Here is an 18,615-nt window from a genome sequence, read left to right as displayed (position 1 = left end):
CAAGTTATTAAACATGGCAAGATCCTTTGTCTTCAAGATGTACTGCTCTGAAGGAGGCGTCCAAGACCAGCTATGCAATGTACCAAGTTGTTTACATGGTCAGATTTTCTTTCTGTATTCCGTATAATCTGGGCACAAAAATTTTCTGTACTTCGTATCAGCTAGCAAGGGGGAGATGATCCATAACCTAACGATTGAGAAATCGAAAGGAAGAACTTGCCAGCTTGCAGTCTTTAATCTGGCCATGGTGATTCTAGTCAAGGACAGTGATGCTTCTGGTCTCCATCCGGAACAAAAACTGAAAAAGCCTAGACATGTAGATGTGTGATACATCATGCTCATGCATTCAGTAGAAATATAATACTGTATTATTTTCACACACACCAAAATCATATTTAAGCACTATAACTGACTAAGTTAAACTGCACTTCAAATATGATGCTCATTGACTCGATGCGAAGATTCTTTGAAAGAACACACCTTGATGTCTGTTGCCACACTGTTCGATCCTCCCCCATATGATCTCCACAAAAGTATGCGGATACGGCTAGCAATTTATCAATTAGGCCCTAAGTTACATAGGTTTAGTAACTAAGTAACATGTATAGATGATATCATTAGAAAAGAAAAACTCCCGCAGAGATAAATGTAAGGCATCTGGGCATTTACTTAAAATAAGAGCAGAGATGGGAGATGGGGCAAATGAAACATAGCATCAGCATGTGATGCTTTATAGGCAGTACAGAGATGTCGAAGCCGCCATCCACCATCCCTGCATGTTGTTGCACCCCTCCTCCATCACAAGTTCACAACAAACGCCCAAAACTGCCTGACACAATTTGAGCGTCGTTCATGCGGACTGCCCACGCAGTCAAAACAAAGCCAACTGACGTTTTGTTGAAGGCCTTCTGAATCTTGCTCACTCTGCAAGCTGCTGCTGAAGCCTGCTACCGTCACGACCGCGTCCACACAGTACGCTAGTAACGCGACCGAGACTCCCGCAGCACAGCGCCCAGCCCCGGCGTATGGTTGACTGGTTGTCCGCCATTGTGGGTCGCGGCATCAGCGTCCTCTGCACCGCACAGGCGCTGGCCACCAGATACAGCCGGCGTTGCGCACGGAGTAGTCCTTTTCCACCGCGGCCGCCAATCCCACGCTGCTCAAAAAGAGAGTAAAGAAGGAGCAAAACTGCAAAAGAAAACAAGAAAGGGGGAGAGGGACGCAGCCACGCCGGCCGGATACATATGGGAGAATGCTCTCGCTTGGGCCACGGATGGGATCCAGCGGACAGCGAGGCGTGCATGCGCCTTCATCCTCTCGCTAAACTAACGACGCACCACGCTCGCGGCAGGAGCCGAAGCAACGATGGTGGGCGTCGAGGCAACCACCAGGAGCTCGGGGAGGCCGACGTTGCAGAACGGGTCTCCAGTGCCTTTGAGCTCCATACGGGGGCTTGCCGGGGCCTGGAATTGAGGAGGACGACGATGCCGCCGACGACAGCTGGACCTGATGCAGGAGAGAGAGGTGGCCGAACTTGTACTCCCCGGCCAGCCGGTCGTCCATCGCGGCGGCCCTCTCCCTGTACGTGGTACGCCATGACCGTCGCGAACAGCACCGCCAGCAGCCTCGCCTTCGGGTTCGCCTCAAGGGATGAAGGAGCTCCTCAACAAGATCCCGGCAGTTGGGTCTCCGGCAAGGCATGGGCCAGCAGCAGCGAGGTCAGGGAGGACGGACGGCCCCAGCAGTGGGCACCACCTCGACATGAATCACCAATCACCACGACCCGCTCCGTAAGGCGGAGGAAACAAAGAGACAGCAAACTCGTATTTATAGCAATCCAGCCCATCCGAAGTATCGGGCACAGCAACGACCAGAAGTATCGACTGCGCCGAGAAACATCGATGCACCCAGAGCCATCGTCAAAACAACACCGCCTAACAGCCACGTAGATTATGTAGAACCCACCAAAATAGGGACACGTACACATCAGGATCAGGCTGGAGGCATGCAAATCACAACACCGAGACACCGCATGCAAACCTCAAAACAGGAAACTGCCAAATCAATCTAGACGTAGTCAAATTGGATCCATGCAACAGCAGAAGGAATGTCCCAGATCTCAGGTAAAATCGCTCAAGCCACCCAAAACGTACACAACCTGATCCCTCACTATATAACGTGGCAGCCTCCGATTGGATGGATTTTCACTGATTGAAACAAGTCAAAAAAACAGGGTAAATCAAACCTGGCTAGATTTAGTATATTTAGAATATGCATGCAAACAGGTGATTAATTGCTGCCAACACAAAGTATTCTAATATTATATATTTGCTTAGTTGGAGAAGAGAGAAGAGGACAGAGAAGGAAAACCGGCTGTGGAATTAAAGCCAGCTATAACACGATCCCCAAAACACTTTGTGATACTGTAAAGTGGGCCACTCATTAATAAAGTAGTACATATTTAAAACTTACTATTTTACATGCCAGCTATTAGGTTGGCTTTAAATGACATGACAACTTATAGACGATTGTTGGTTGTATTATTAATCATGCTCTAAGGGCACTCCCAATGCTAGTTTCATAGCATGATTCCATAGATAAAATGTTGACATGACACATCAATAAAAGAAGAAAGAGAAGAGAGTTGTATCTTAGCATATTTCTCTACATAGTGTGATTAATGCTCAATCGGTGTGGCTTATCTTCTATATCTCTCTTCTTTCATTCTCTTTACAACTAGGCCACAATACTAAAATCTACATGTGATACCTAAACTAATTAAATGCAACATAACATAGAAACAACACCTAAGAGGAAGGCTAATAAGAAAGCCGACTGCCGGCTTTATACATGTGCCATGCCACCTATAGTCTTGGTAGAAAAACACTTGTATAATAGGCTGACTATAGATTAGCTATTAAACATGGCTATAATATTTAATGTTTGCATGTGGTGAAGACAAATAAACACACCTGATTGGAAGGGAAGGACCAAGAGCCGGCTCTAGCACTTGCACAGGTTGCAAGCTAGCTCTTAGAGCAAGTACAATAATGTGACATAAGCACGCTATAAGAAGGTAAATATGATTTCCCTCGTTTCTAAATATAAGTCCTTTTAGAGATTACAATATGGACTATATACGGAGCAAAGAAAGTGAATATACACTCTAAAAAAAATCTATATACATTCGTATGTAGTTCTTATTGAAATATCTAAAAAGACTTATATTTAGAAACAAAGGGAGTATATATTTGCTTAGTTCGTGGAGAGATAAGAGGAGAAAAAAGGAAAGTAGATTGTAGATTAAGAGCCTACTATAGCACGAGCCCCAAGACAATTCGTGAAATTGTCAGTCATTAATAGAATAGTACATATTTAAAACTTGCTATTGTACATGCCGGCTATTAGGCTAGCTCTAAATGACATCACAACTCCCTATAGCTAATTATTGGTTGTATTATTAACCATGCTCTTGTGCCTTGTAGCTTCAGCTATAGCCGGGCTATAGATTTAGCAACCGCTTCACCCTCTCTCCTCCTTTCTCTCCATTCCAACTAGGTTTTCAATGACATGGCACATGCTATAGCCCTGCTCAATATTACTCCCTCATTTCCTAAATATAGGGTGTATAGTTTTTGGCATGAAATTAAAGAACACATGTGGAGGGGAAATTTCACAAGTTTTGGGCGAGATTACACCTGACTAATTCACATGAGAAAATAGAGGAGCTTGTCTGATATAAGGAAATGCAATCAAATCCCTAAAAAAATTATTCAAACGAGTGGTGCAATGCAATACACCTTGTATTTTGGTTTTTTTCTAAAAAATCTATACACCTTATATCAAGGAACGGAGGGAGTACTTATTAGACTTGCTCTAAGATATAATCATTGGGTGGTCGTCTCTAAAAACTTATCACCACCTAAAATGACGAGTTAAGCATCAATGCATAGGAAGGCCCCTTAATAGGCTAACAACACTTGGCCCTCCTTCAATTTTCCCGGATCCTCCACAGAAGTATTGAGATTTTCTCGGCTTGGCGGGATAGATTGTGTCACAGACGAGATCTAACGTCCAGAAACTCTCAAAATGAAAACGGATGGCCAAAAATGCAAATTGCCGAGAGGGCCCGATTTAGGCTCAATTTTACTGTCCTAATGTGCATGATGATTTATTGCTTATTGCACATATTTTTCTTCAAGAAAGAATAATGGACACATGAACATTTTAGAGAAAAGGCACAACTCGAGCCCTTTAGCCCGACTTTGAATTAACGAAGTGATACGTCTCTGTCGTATCTACTTTTCCAAACACTTTTGCCCTTATTTTGGACTCTAACTTGCATGATTTGAATGGAACTAACCCGGACTGACGCTGTTTCAGCAGAACTGCCATGGTGTTATTTTTGTGCAGAAATAAAAGTTCTCGGAATGACCTGAAAATCCACGGAGCAACTTTTCAGAATAAATAAAAAATACTGGCAAAATAATCAGCATTAGGGGCCCACACCCTGTCCACGAGGGTGGGGGGCGCGCCCCCTGCCTCGTGGGCCCCCTGGACGTCCACCGACCTTAACTCCAACTCCATATATTTGCTTTCACGGAGAAAAAAATCAGAGAGAAAGTTTCATCGCAATTTACGATACGGAGCCGCCGCCAAGCCCTAATCTCTCTCAGGAGGGCTGATCTGGAGTCCGTTCGGGGCTCCGGAGAGGGGGATCCGTCGCTGTCGTCATCATCAACCATCCTCCATCACCATTTTCATGATGCTCACCGCCGTGCGTGAGTAATTCCATCGTAGGCTTGCTGGACGGTGATGGATTGGATGAGATTTACCATGTAATCAAGTTAGTTTTGTTAGGGTTTGATCCCTAGTATCCACTATGTTCTGAGATCGATGTTGCTATGACTTTGCTATGCTTAATGCTTGTCACTAGGGCCCGAGTGCCATGATTTCAGATCTGAACCTATTATGTTTTCATGAATATATGTGAGTTCTTGATCCTATCTTGCAAGTCTATAGTCACCTATTATGTGTTATGATCCGACAACCCCGAAGTGACAATAACCGTGATACTTCTCGGTGATGACCGTTGTTTGAGGAGTTCATGTATTCACTAAGTGCTAATGCTTTGGTCCGGTACTCTATTAAAAGGAGGCCTTAATATCCCTTAGTTTTCATTAGGACCCCGCTGCCACGGGAGGGTAGGACAAAAGATGTCATGCAAGTTCTTTTCGATAAGCACGTATGACTATATTCGGAATACATACCTACATTACATTGATGAACTGGAGCTAGTTCCGTGTCACCCTATGTTATAACTATTACATGAGGAATCGCATCCGACATAATTATCCATCACTGATCCAATGCCTATGAGCTTTTCACATATTGTGCTTTGCTTATTTACTTTACCGTTGCCACTATTACAATTAGGGACAATTGCATTTTTACCCCTAGTTGGTTCCTACCCACGGGTTTTGCCCTTACTTTTCGAGCTTGCTCAGTTTTGCCCTTACTTTTTCCATCGAGGTCCCTCGAATGCCCTTTGACCGTTTGACCAAAACTTTGAAAATTCATAACTAATTCATACGTACTCAGAAAAATGCAAATAAGATATCAAAATGTTCATATAAACATTACATTTATGAGCATATCATTTGCATTCAGGACAAAAACATCATTTAAACTACCCGAGGTAATTAATGTTATTAACATTATTATAAATAAATAGGTATAAACAATATTTTTTCATGAACAAAAATTACATGCAAATGTAGGTGATGTTTTCTGAACATCCTGATAACTTATTTGTATTTTTCTGAGTTTGTATCAACTTGTTATGCATGTTCTAACGACTTTGACCGTTATTTGGAAACTCCATAACAAGTTGATACGAACTCAGGAAAATGCAAATAAGGTATCAGGATGTTCAGAAAACATCACCTACATTTGCATATAATTTTTATCCACGAAAAAATAATATTGTTTATACCTATTTATTTTTAATAATGTTAATAACATTAATTATCTCGGGTAGTTTAAAATATGCTTTTGTCCTGAATGCAAATGATATGCTCATAAAGATAATGTTTATCAGAACATTTTGATATCTTATTTGCATTTTTCTGAGTTCATATGAATTAGTTATGAATTTTCAAAGTTTTGGTCAAACGGTCAAAGGTATTTGAGGGACCTCGATGGAAAAAGTAAGGGCAAAACTGAGCAAGCTCGAAACGTAAGGGCAAAACCCGTGGGTAGGAACCAACTAGGGGTAAAAATGCAATTGTCCCTTACAATTACTACAAATCTGCTACTGTTACTTTTGCTACTATTACCGTTACTTCCATACTACTTTGCTACTAAATACTTTGCTGCAGATACTAAGTTATCCAGGTGTGGTTGAATTGACAACTCAACCGCTAATACTTAAGAATATTTTTTGGCTCCCCTTGTGTTGAATCAATAAATTTGGGTTGAATACTCTACCCTCGAAAACTGTTGCGATCCCCTATACTTGTGGATTATCAAGACTATTTTCTGGCGCCGTTGCCAGGGAGCATAGCTCTATTCTTTGAGTCACTTGGGATCTATATCTGCTTGTCACTATGAGGAACTTGAAAGACGAAAGAACTAAGATTTATCCCTCAACTATGAGGGGAGGTAAGGAACTGCCATCTAGCTCTGCAGTAGATTCTCCTTCTGTTATGAGTAAGCTTGCGACACCTAAACCTGCTTGTGCTATTAATTCTGATATGTCGCATGTTATATTGATGATGCCACTTCTACTATGCATGATACTTATGATGAAACTACTTCTGTGCTTGATACTACTGTGCCATTAGGTGAATTTCTTGATGAACAACTTGCTAGGGCTAGAGAGAATGAAATAATTGAAACTGATATTATTGAAGATAGTGATGAAGGTTCTCCCCCTAAATATGAATTGCCTGTTGTTCCCGAGGGTTATGTTATGGATGAAGAAATTGCTAGAGATTTTCTTGCTTGCAATGATAGATCTGATCTTAAGAAGTTATTAGCTAAACTTAAACAGAAAACTCTTAATGCTAGAATGAAATATGACCCTGCTTTTGCTACTTCACCTATCTTTGTTACTGATAAGGATTATGAATTCTCTGTCGACCCTGAGACAATTACTTTGGTTGAAACTGATCCTTTCTATGGCTATGAATCTGAAACTGTTGTGGCACATCTTACTAAGTTAAATGATATAGCCACCCTTTTCACTAATGATGAGAAATCTCACTACTACTATATCCTTAAGATATTTCCATTCTCATTAAAGGGTGATGCTAAAACTTGGTTTAATTCTCTTGATCCTGGTTGTGTGTGTAGTCCCCAGGATATGATTTATTACTTCTCTGCTAAATATTTCTCCGCTCATAAGAAACAAGCTGCTTTAAGGGAAATATATAATTTTGTGCAAATTGAAGAAGAGAGTCTCCCACAAGCTTGGGGGAGGCTTCTCCGGTTACTTAATGCTTTGCCCGATCATCCTCTTAAGAAAAATGAAATACTTGATATCTTTTATAATGGACTAACCGATGCTTCCAAGGACCACTTGGATAGTTGCGCTGGTTGTGTTTTCAAGGAAAGAATAGTCGATCAAGCTAAATTGCTATTGAATAATATGTTGACTAATGAAAATAATTGGACACTTCCTGAGCCAACTCCTGAGCCAATTCCTGAGCCTATTCCTAAACCAATTCCGAAGAAAAGGGGAGTTCTATTTCCCAGTCCTGAAGATATGCAAGAGGGAAAGAAATCAATGAAAGAGAAAGGTATTAAAGCTGAAGATGTTAAGAATTTACCTCCTGTTGAAGAAATACATGGTCTTAATATACCACCTATTGAAGAAACACATGGTCTTGATAACCCGACACAGGTAGTAAAGGTAAATTCTCTCTATAGATATGATAAGGTTGAAATCCCGTCTACTAAGTTTCCTAGCCAATGTTTAGATGAATTTGATGACTTTATGGCTAGACAAGAAAATTTCAATGCTTATGTTGGTAGAGAATTAAAGAGTAATTCTTGCATGATTGGACGCTTGGGTGATTATATGGCTAGAGTTAAAGGTGAACTTAAACTCATTAGTAAATATGCTTCTATGGTTACCACTCAAGCAGAACAAGTACATAAAGCTCAAAGTGATTTGCTTGATGAGTTAAATAATAAACATGATTTTGCTGTTAGAGTGGCTACTAGAACTGGTAAAATGACTCAGGAACCTTTGTATCCTGAAGGCCACCCTAAGAGAATTGAGCAAGATTCTCAGAGAAATAATTTAGATGCTCCTAGTCCTTCTAAAAAGAAGAAAAAGAAAAATGATAGGACTTTGCATGCTTCTAGTGAACCTATTGTAGACACACTTGAGAATCCCAATGATATTTCTATTTATGATGCTGAAACACAATCCGGTGATGAACATGAACCTAGTGATAATGTTAATGATAATGTTCATGTTGATGCTCATCCTAGCAATAATAATGATGTAGAGATTGAACCATGATGTTGATCTTGATAACCCACAATCAAAGATTCAACATTATGATAAGAGAGACTTTGTTGCTAGGAAACACGGTAAAGAAAGAGAACCATGGGTTCAGAAACCCATGCCTTTTCCTCCTAAACCATCAAAGAAAAAGGATGGTGAGGATTTTGAGCGCTTTGCTGAAATGATTAGACCTATCTTCTTACGTATGCGCTTAACTGATATGCTTAAAGTAAACCCTTATGCTAAGTACATGAAATATATTATTACAAATAAAAGAAAGATATTGGAAGCTAAAATTTCCACCATGCTTGCTAATTATACTTTTAAGGGTGGAATACCAAAGAAACTTGGAGACCCAGGAGTACCAACTATACCATGCTCCATTAAAAGAAATTATGTTAAAACTGCTTTATGTGATCTTGGAGACGGTGTTAGTGTTATGCCTCTCTCTTTATATCATATACTTGAATTGAGTAAGTTGACACCTACTGAAATATCTTTGCAAATGGCTGACAAATCAACTGCTATACATGTCAGTATTTGTGAGGATGTGCCTGTTGTGGTTGCAAATGTCACTATCTTAACTGACTTTGTTATTCTTGATATTCCCGAGGATGATAGTATGTCGATTATCCTTGTAGACCCTTTTTGAATACTGCAGGGGATGTTATTGATTGCAACAAAGGCAATGTCACTTTTCATATTAATGGTAATGAGCATACGGTACATTTTCGGAGGAAACAACCTCAAGTTCACAATATCAATTCTATTGGAAAAATTCCATCTATTATTATTGGAGGTTTTGAATTTCCTCTTCCTACTGTCAAGAAGAAATATGATATTCTTATTATTGGGGATGTTCATATCCCGGTTGAGGTAACCTAGTGCTATTCAAAATTTCTTCGGTTCCATGTTATTCGGAATGAGTTTGTTAACAAGACTTGATAAACCTTGTTAGTGGATTCCTTTTGATGATCATGAGATGGATGAAGTTAGAAGGCACAACCTTCTGTACCCTCTTTTTACTTTCTGTTATTTAGAATAAATAAAGCAAAAATAGTATTTTATGTCTGTTTTCTGAATTATTCATGAAATAAAAAATACCTCAAAAATAAAAGTTCTCCTAATGCCCTGCAAATTTAATATGCTTTTTTCTGGAATATTTAAGAATATCTAGCACTGAGAACACAGCAGGGGAGCAAGCACCTGGCCACGAGGGTCCAGGGCGCGCCCCCTGCCTCATGGGCCCATGGTGGCCCCCCTCCATTTATTCCTGCACCCACACACTTCTTCTTCCTCCCAAAAAATCATCATCCTGCTCAAGCACGAGTTCTAGCTCACTTTGCTGCCATTTTCGATCTTCTTGCTCAAAGCTCCATTCACAAAATTGCTTTGGGGGATTGTTCCTTGGTATGTGACTCCTCCAATGGTCCAATTAGTTTTTGTTCTAGTGCTTTATTCATTGCAAATTTTTGCTGCCTAGGTGACCCTGTTCTTGAGCTTGCATGTCACATGTGTGTTCCTGATCTTTGTGTTCTCAAGAGTGCTGTATTAGGTGATAAACAATACAAGTTGGGGGCAATTGTTGCACGTAGGTTGCATAATAATGGTTTAGTTGGAGACTTGTTCGGAGGGATTTATGCGACCCGTGTGGCTAATTATCTTGGTATACCTGTACATGAAAATGATAGGGAGTTGCCTCCCACTTATTTAGATTATAATGCCATGGTTAATCACCATTTTCTTTAGAGGAATGAACAATTCCTCCAGTATCGACTAGTCTTTGACAGATGTCGCACTGTCCATATTACTCTCCCTGCTCCTGCCCTCTTTGACTATCAGACAAAAGGAAGATATGTTATAACCAGGGAGGAGGCAAACAAGTACGAGAGGAGGACGGAGGCAGCTCGCCGCCATGCTGCAGCTCAGGAGGCAATGGCTGCTGCATCTCAGTATGACCCCAGTTACAACTTTGGATATCAGCCAGGCTATCCATGGGCATAGATCAACTTAGGCCAAAATCCTAAGCTTGGGGGAGTACGTATTTCTCACCGACATTACATTCATGTTCACACACTTATTCTAGTCGTCGGTGCTCATACTCTTTCATTGTACTATCCATGCTAGTTTAATTTCTTTTTCTCAATTTTTTCTTGTGTGTTTGATAAACCTTAAGAAAAAAACCAAAAAAAATACTTAGTTTACTTTCCATGCTGTAGTAGTAGTAATTAAAAGAAAATCCAAAAAGATGTCTCGTTCTTCTTTTGCTTGTTGGGAGCTTTCCCGTGTAAATAAGTTTTATTTCTTTTCTTTCCTTTGGGGGTCGAGAGGAGAAGACCCTAATGAAAATGTTTAGTGGCTCTAATATGCATGATTGTTGATTTAACCAAGAGCCCATATTACCTTGTCTTCTCCCTTGAATTGAATGCTTGCAGATTCCAGCTTAGTCCAATGCACGTGCACTATTATTATTATACACACCGTTAGGTCGTGCAAGTGAAAGGCAATAATGACGATATATGATGGACTGATTGAGATTAGAGAAGCTGGTATGAACTCGACCTCTCTTGTTTTTGTAAATATGATTAGTTCATCGTTCCTGATTCAGCCTATTATGAATAAACATGTTTGCAATGACAATTAGAGATTATAGTTTCTTATGCCATGCTTAATTAGCTAGGAGCTTATAATGGTTTACCTTGCGTGCCAACATGCTATTAAAATGGTTGTGATGTGGTATGATAGGGTGATATCCTCCTTTGAATGATTCCAGTGACTTGACTTGGCACATGTTCACGCATGTAGTTGAAACAAAATCAACATAGCCTTCACGATATTTATGTTCATGGTGGATTATATCCTACTCATGCTTGCACTCGGTGTTGATTACTTTTAATGCATGTTCATGACTGTTGTCGCTCTCTCAGTTGGTCGCTTCCCAGTCTCTTGCTAGCCTTCACCTGTACTAAGCGGGAATACTGCTTGTGCATCCAAACTCCATAAACCCCAAAGTTATTCCATGTGAGTTCATTATACCTTCCTATATGCGGTATCTACCTACCATTCCAAGTAAATTTGTATGTGCCAAACTCCAAATCTTCAAATGAAATTCTGTTTTGTATGCTCGAACAACTCATGTATCAACTAGGGCTATCTGTATCTTCCATGCTAGGCGGGTTATTCTCAAGAGAAGTGGACTCCGCTCCTCATTCATGAGAAAATAGCTGGTCACTGGGATGCCCAGTCCCATGCTCAAATCAAATCAAAATAATTTCAAATAAAACTCCCCCAGGATTGTTGTTAGTTGGAGGCACCCGTTGTTTCGGGCAAGCCATGGATTGATGCTTGTTGGTGGTGGGGAAGTATAAACTTTACCATTCTGTTTGGGAACCGCCTATAATGTGTGTAGCATGGAAGATATCGAGATCTCTTAGTTGTTATGTTGACAGTGAAAGTATACCGCTCAAAATGTTATTTATCTCTATTTCAAAATCGAGCTCTGGCACCACTACAAATCCCTTCTTCCCTCTGTGAAGGGCATATATATTTACTTTTATGTTGAGTCATCACCCTCTTATTAAAAAGCACCCGCTGGAGAGCACCGCTGTCATTTGCATGCATTACTATTAGTTTATATTGGGTATGACTATGACTAGATCTCTTTTACCATGAATTACAATGTTTAGTCAGTCCTTGATCTTTAAAGGTGCTCTGCATTTATGTTTTGCGGTTTCAGAAAGGGCTAGCGAGATACCATCTTGTTATATCATATTATGATTGTTTTGAGAAAGTGTTGTCATCCGAGATTTATTATTATTGCTCGCTAGTTGATTATGCCATTGATATGAGTAAACATGAGACCTAAGTGTCATTGTGAATATGGTTAGTTCATAATCTTTGCTGAAACTTGAATGCTGGCTTTACATAATTACAACAACAAGAGCAAAAAAAGTTTGTAAAAGTTTTTCTTTATCAATTTCAGTTTATCAACTGAATTGCTTGAGGACAAGCAAAGGTTTAAGCTTGGGGGAGTTGATACGTCTCCGTTGTATCTACTTTTCCAAACACTTTTGCCCTTGTTTTGGACTCTAACTTGCATCATTTGAATGGAACTAGCCCGGACTGACGCTGTTTTTAGCAGAACTGCCATGGTGTTATTTTTGTGCAAAAATAAAAGTTCTCGGAATGACCTGAAAATCCACGAAGCAACTTTTTAGAATAAATAAAAAATACTGGCGAAAGAATCAGCGTCAGGGGCCCACACCCTGTCCACGAGGGTGGGGGGCACGCCCCTTCCCCTAGGGCGCACGCCCTGCCTTCTGGGCCCCCTGGACGTCCACCGACCTCAACTCCAACTTCATATATTAGCTTTCACGGAGAAAAAAATCAGAGAGAAAGTTTCATTGCATTTTACGATACGGAGCCGCCGCCAAGCCCTAATCTCTCTCGGGAGGGTTGATCCGGAGTCCGTTCGGGGCTCCGGAGAGGGGGATTCATCGCCGTCGTCATCATCAACCATCCTCCATCACCAATTTCATGATGCTCACCGCCATGCGTGAGTAATTCCATCGTAGGCTTGCTGGACGATGATGTGTTGGATGAGATTTACCATGTAATCAAGTTAGTTTTGTTAGGGTTTGATCCCTAGTATCCACTATGTTCTGAGATCGATGTTGCTATGACTTTGCTATGCTTAATGCTTGTCACTAGGGCCCGAGTGCCATGATTTCAGATCTGAACCTATTATGTTTTCATGAATATATGTGAGTTCTTGATCCTATCTTGCAAGTCTATAGTCACCTATTATGTGTTATGATCCGACAACCCCGAAGTGACAATAATCGTGATACTTCTCGTTGATGACCGTTGTTTGAGGAGTTCATGTATTCACTAAGTGCTAATGCTTTGGTCCGGTACTCTGTTAAAAGGAGGCCTTAATATCCCTTAGTTTTCATTAGGACCCCGCTGCCACGGGAGGGTAGGACAAAAGATGTCATGCAAGTTCTTTTCCATAAGCACGTATGACTATATTCGGAATACATGCCTACATTACATTGATGAACTGGAGCTAGTTCTGTGTCACCCTATGTTATAACTATTACATGAGGAATCGCATCCGACATAATTATCCATCACTGATCCAATGCCTATGAGCTTTTCACATATTGTGCTTTGCTTATTTACTTTACCGTTGCCACTGTTACAATTACTACAAATCTGCTACTGTTACTTTTGCTACTGTTACCATTACTTCCATACTACTTTGCTACTAAATACTTTGCTGCAGATACTAAGTTATCCAGGTGTGGTTGAATTGACAACTCAACTGCTAATACTTAAGAATATTCTTTGGCTCCCCTTGTGTCGAATCAATAAATTTGGGTTGAATACTCTACCCTGGAAAACTGTTGCGATCCCCTATACTAGTCATCGCCAATTGCTTGATAGATGCTAGAGTGTTTGTGCATGCTTTGTCACATATTTCATTTGTTATTTTATTGTGGGAGCATGTTGGATGCATATTTTACTAATTCGAGGACATCCCTTTGTTGCTTTGATTGTTTGGCTTTTGCACTTTTGCCAAATGGATGGACAAGAATGCCAAAGAACTCCCTCTAGCTATTTATGCTTTCTTTGTCTCAAACTCTATTTGTGCTACATCACAAAGTTTGATCAAGTAAGATTCAAACCACTCTGTGTGAGGAGCACTCGGAGTCCCCGATTCGTCATAGACTTAAACTTCCAAAACCTCTTTGTGCATTTCGGTCTTACCGATTCACCCTTTTCGGTCATACCGAGATCACTAAGTTGATCTAGGTTTTCAATCTCGGTGCAACCGATTAGAACCTTTCAGTCACACCGAGTTGCAATAACTGCTCGCAGTTTTGCATCTTGGTGCCATCGAGTTGTTCCACTCGGTCACACCGACAGGGTCAGGTTATATATAGTGACGGGTCAAATTTTGGAATTTTTTCCGAAACCCTTCACCCGCGCGTAACCTGCTCTGCCTCTTCGGGTCTCTGGATCGTCTTCTCGTCGCCAGCGACCTCCCGCCGCTGGTCTCCGCCGCCGTCAATGACAATATGCTCCGCCGTTGCCGCCGTAGCAAACACTCGCCGCCTTAGGGTAAGTGTTCGACCCCTTGTGCTGTCTTTTTCACTCCGATTCCTAGCACAAGGACAATGCCATATTTCTTGCCACGATTGAGATCGATCCATCCAGCTAAAACTTCCTTAGGTCTAGATTGATTCGAAAATTTTAGGGTTAGCTCTCCGCAGAACTCATCTCGGACCGACCGAACTGTAGAAATCGGTCTCACCGATTTGGCCTTGGCCATTGCACATGCGCTTTTCGGACTGACCGAAACGTGCAAATTGGTGTGACCGAGTTCAAGATTCTGTGAAACCCTAGAAATCTCGGTGCCACCGATGTGACTCGGCCCTACCGAGTTCAGTAGTTTAGGTTCCAAGTGTTGCTTCGGTATCACCGAGTGTGTCAATTCTGTAGCTCCGAGATCACTTCTGTAGAGAACTAAAACTAAGCTTTTTGACTCAATTGTTTTGCAAAACCTCTGTACTTTGTGATGCTCATCTACTCTACCTCATCTACAACCTATTCACAGGGTCTGCTGATAGGTTGCCTGAAGATGTCTGATCAAAGTGATAGTCAGAACAAGTCAGAGGAACAGGTTCAGTTGAGTGAGGGCACTAATCCCTCCAGCAGCTATGATGAGGGCAGCAGGATCACACCTAGTAACTTGCCAAAGGCAGCTACCAGGACAAGGAAGAAGAAAACCTCAGATTCTAAAGATGAGGATTATGTGGCTGTTGAGGATGAGGCCACTTCAAGGAAAAAGGTGCTGAAAAAGGAGCATGGCACAACTGTTGCAACTAAGCCAGGAATGAAAACAAAGGGTCCAACAAGAAGAGTTCCAATGTCAAAAGCCAGAGCCTCAACTGTTGAAGCTTCCAAGTCAAAGAAAGTTGCCACAGGTGAAACTATGAAGTTCACCATTGAATCAGATGATGGTGAAGCAGCAGGTGATGGTAAGAAGAAGAAGAGGGCAAGAACCACTACTGCCAAAGTTCTTGGCAAGCCCTCCATGATGAGAGATTCATAAGAAGAAGAACAAGAGGATGCTGCGCCAGCACCCAAAGCTCAGAAGCTCATGGGAGATGCAATCAGATCAGGGGCTACTCCATCTAAGCCCAAAGCTGCTCCCAAGGCTGCTGCTCCAGCTCAAAAGCCTAAACCCAAGAGGAACACCAGATGTATTCCAGCTAAGGAAAAGAACAAGGCCCCAGTGCCTGAAGCTGAAGAAGAAGAAGATGATTCACTTGTTTTGAGAAAACTGAAGCCCAAGATCCCTGACCACAATGATGCACATCCTGTTGCAGAAAACATGAAAATCAGGAATGATTCAGGACTGAGATTATGGAGACAGTCTGATCCATATGCTGCCAGGAGAAGAACTGCTGTTGACTATAGGTTTCACACTAAGGAACAACAAGACTTTTATGAGACAATTTTGCTTGACAAGAAGCCTATTGTCTATGACATTAGATGGGTTGACTGGGAGTACATCAAGGAGAATGAAGATCACTATCCAGGTGTATATGAAAGCTTCAAAGCATGTGGAGTTGATACATTTGTTGCCCAGAAGCTCACCAAGTGGAATGATGAGCTGATCATGCAGTTTTACTCCACTGCCCACTTCTACCCAGATGGGAAGATCATCTGGATGTCAGAAGGTACTAGGTACCAATCCTATATGGAAGAATGGGCTCAGTTAATCAATGCCCCAGAAGAAAATGAAGATGACTTGGATGTTTATGCTGAGAAGAAGAAAGACTATAACACTATGGCACACATGTACAGAGAGATCCCAGATGATGCTTTGGAGACTCATATGTTTGGATCTGTCCACTTCTTGTTGTCTGGTTTGCCTACCATCAACTGGATCCTAAGGCACACATTGCTACCCAAGTCAGGTGATCACAAGATGATCAGAGGACATGCTATCAATTTGCTACATTTGTTTGATGTGCCTCAAAATTTTAAAGTCATGCACTACAAAAAAACACTTCCGTGATGATACGTGTTTGTCATAGTAGGTCGCGTTTTTTGTCATGCATGTACATCCATGACAATTTTATGACAGAATCAAGATAGTCATACCTGTGCTGTCATAGAAGTGTTCCATGACATTACCAAAATTATCATCACGAAAGTGTCCACTTCCATGACGATAAATCACGCGTCACAGAAGTGCTTTCGTCAAGGGTGACCGACACGTGGCATCCACCGTAAGGGAACACCGTTAAGCTATCGGGTCGGGTTTTCGATCCGATAACCCATTAACAGCCCCAACCAATAAGGATTTTCCACGTGTAAAATCATCATTGGCTGGAGGAAACACGTGTCGGCTCATCATTGGGCAGATGTCATCCACTCATTGGACGGAAGGCGCCTATGATACGTCGACACATGGCACGGCCCAACAGAGGCCCATTCCTTTGAAAAGGCCGGCCCAGTAAAAATTAGCAGGCCAGCCCATATAAGGCCTACTTGTGTCAGGTCCATTTAAGCCCCGGCTCATACGAGATGTGCCAATTCGGCCCGTCAACGACCCGTTAAAGATTTGACACCATTGCAGCCCATCGTTAGTTCCAGCCCGTTAACAGTCCGCTATATATTTGGGCTCAATATTGGCCCGATGAGATTTCAGCCTGTTAACGGACCATTTAATGGATGGGCCAATTTCCAGGATGTACATCTTTCGGCCTTTTAGCGACCCATTTAAATGTTGGGCTAATTTCCGGCCCGGTGTGTCTTTCAGCCTATTGACGGCCCATAAATATGATGGGCCATTTGTTGTCGGACCTGAGTTTTGGCCTTTTAGCGGCCCATTTAAGTGTTGGGCCAATTTCTGGCCCGGTGTCACTTTCAGCCTGTTGACGGCCCATAAATCAGTTGGGCCATTTGTAGTCGGACCTGAGTTTTGGCCTTTTAGCGACCCATTTAAGTGTTGGGCCAATTCCCGGCCCTGTGTGCCTTTCGGCCTGTTAACAGACCATAAATGAGTTGGGCCATTTGTAGTCGGACCTTAATTTTGGCCTTTTAACGGCCCATGCCCTTCATGGTCCAATACCACCTCGGTTTCTCTTTCGGCCTGCTAAAGGCCCACAACACAGTTGGGCCATTTACAATACGACATGACTTTCAGCCTCTTAGCGGCCCATGGCCTTCATGGTCCAGTACAAGCCCGCTGTCTGTTTCGGCCTGCTAAAGGCCTATAGTATAGTTGGGCCATATGTAGCCCAAACTTAGTAACGGCCTGTTAACGGCCCGTGAAATAAATTGGGGCCACCTGTTGCCCGCTTCGATGTCGGCTTGTTAACGACCCGGGAGGTAAGAGGGCCGACCATTAACTTTCGGCCTAGTAACAACCCATTAACTTAATGGGACCACTAAAGTTTGTACATGTCTTTAGGCCAAATTAGATAATTTGAGCCCATTACAACGAGCAATTATGCACATGAGCAAAACTGATCAAGCAAAGGTACGGCATACAGGGAATAACATTGCACATCCAGCATATATTACAGGAAATTACATCCACTGGGCAATCAAAGATTGATGCCAGTGCAAATAAATGAGCAGAACCTAACCATCTACAACGTCACAATCTGCAACCTCAGCACAGATGACGCCCATAAGCATGTGGGCAAGTTCTTTCTGCTTTGCTACAGTATCTCTGAAAACATTGATCAGTTGTTGTGTCGCACGACTATGCACCTCTGATTCATCCACAATTTCCATCATTGCTTCAGCCATTAATTGGTTCACAAACATACATTTATTCCGTTGCATTCGAGACAGAGGATACTGAACAGATTCAGATGGCGATTTTGGTAGGCTTGTATTATTGATAGTGGAGAGTGTCTCGACCACTGCATCATAACATAAATTATGATGGGAACCAAACAGATTAATCATGAGTTATTGCCATATTACCTGGCCTAGATTTACTAGAAAGAAACAATGGGGTTGCCTTGCTGTTTTCAGAGTTTGTCTTCTTATCTTCAGCAACCTGC

At 41.7% G+C, this 18,615-nt stretch overlaps 1 protein-coding gene across 1 annotated transcript; it reads right to left on the bottom strand.

The window, feature by feature from the left end:
* Positions 1–643: 643 nt before the first annotated feature.
* Positions 644–1,784, bottom strand: LOC123066550 (uncharacterized). Its single transcript, XM_044489605.1, has 2 exons — positions 1,338–1,784; positions 644–1,156 (listed from the first exon to the last, which is right to left on the bottom strand). Exons 1-2 carry the CDS (start codon positions 1,443–1,445, stop codon positions 920–922), a joined length of 345 nt encoding a protein of 114 aa, XP_044345540.1. The 5' UTR covers positions 1,446–1,784; the 3' UTR covers positions 644–919.
* Between the last annotated feature and the right edge of the window lie 16,831 nt (positions 1,785–18,615).

The sequence above is a fragment of the Triticum aestivum genome, chromosome 3B, assembly GCF_018294505.1.
Source record: "Triticum aestivum cultivar Chinese Spring chromosome 3B, IWGSC CS RefSeq v2.1, whole genome shotgun sequence".
In the NCBI taxonomy this organism is placed as follows: Eukaryota; Viridiplantae; Streptophyta; class Magnoliopsida; order Poales; family Poaceae; genus Triticum; species Triticum aestivum.
Note: the sequence above shows the minus strand (reverse complement) of the source record. Positions and strands in the feature narration are given on the sequence as shown.

Coding starts and splice junctions, on each gene's coding strand:
- LOC123066550 (XM_044489605.1), bottom strand. CDS start 1,445: ATGGAGCTCAAAGGCACTGGAGACCCGTTCTGCAACGTCGGCCTCCCC. Junction 1,157..1,337: donor CGGCTCCTGCCGCGAGCGTG/GTGCGTCGTTAG, acceptor CTTTTTGAGCAG/CGTGGGATTGGCGGCCGCGG.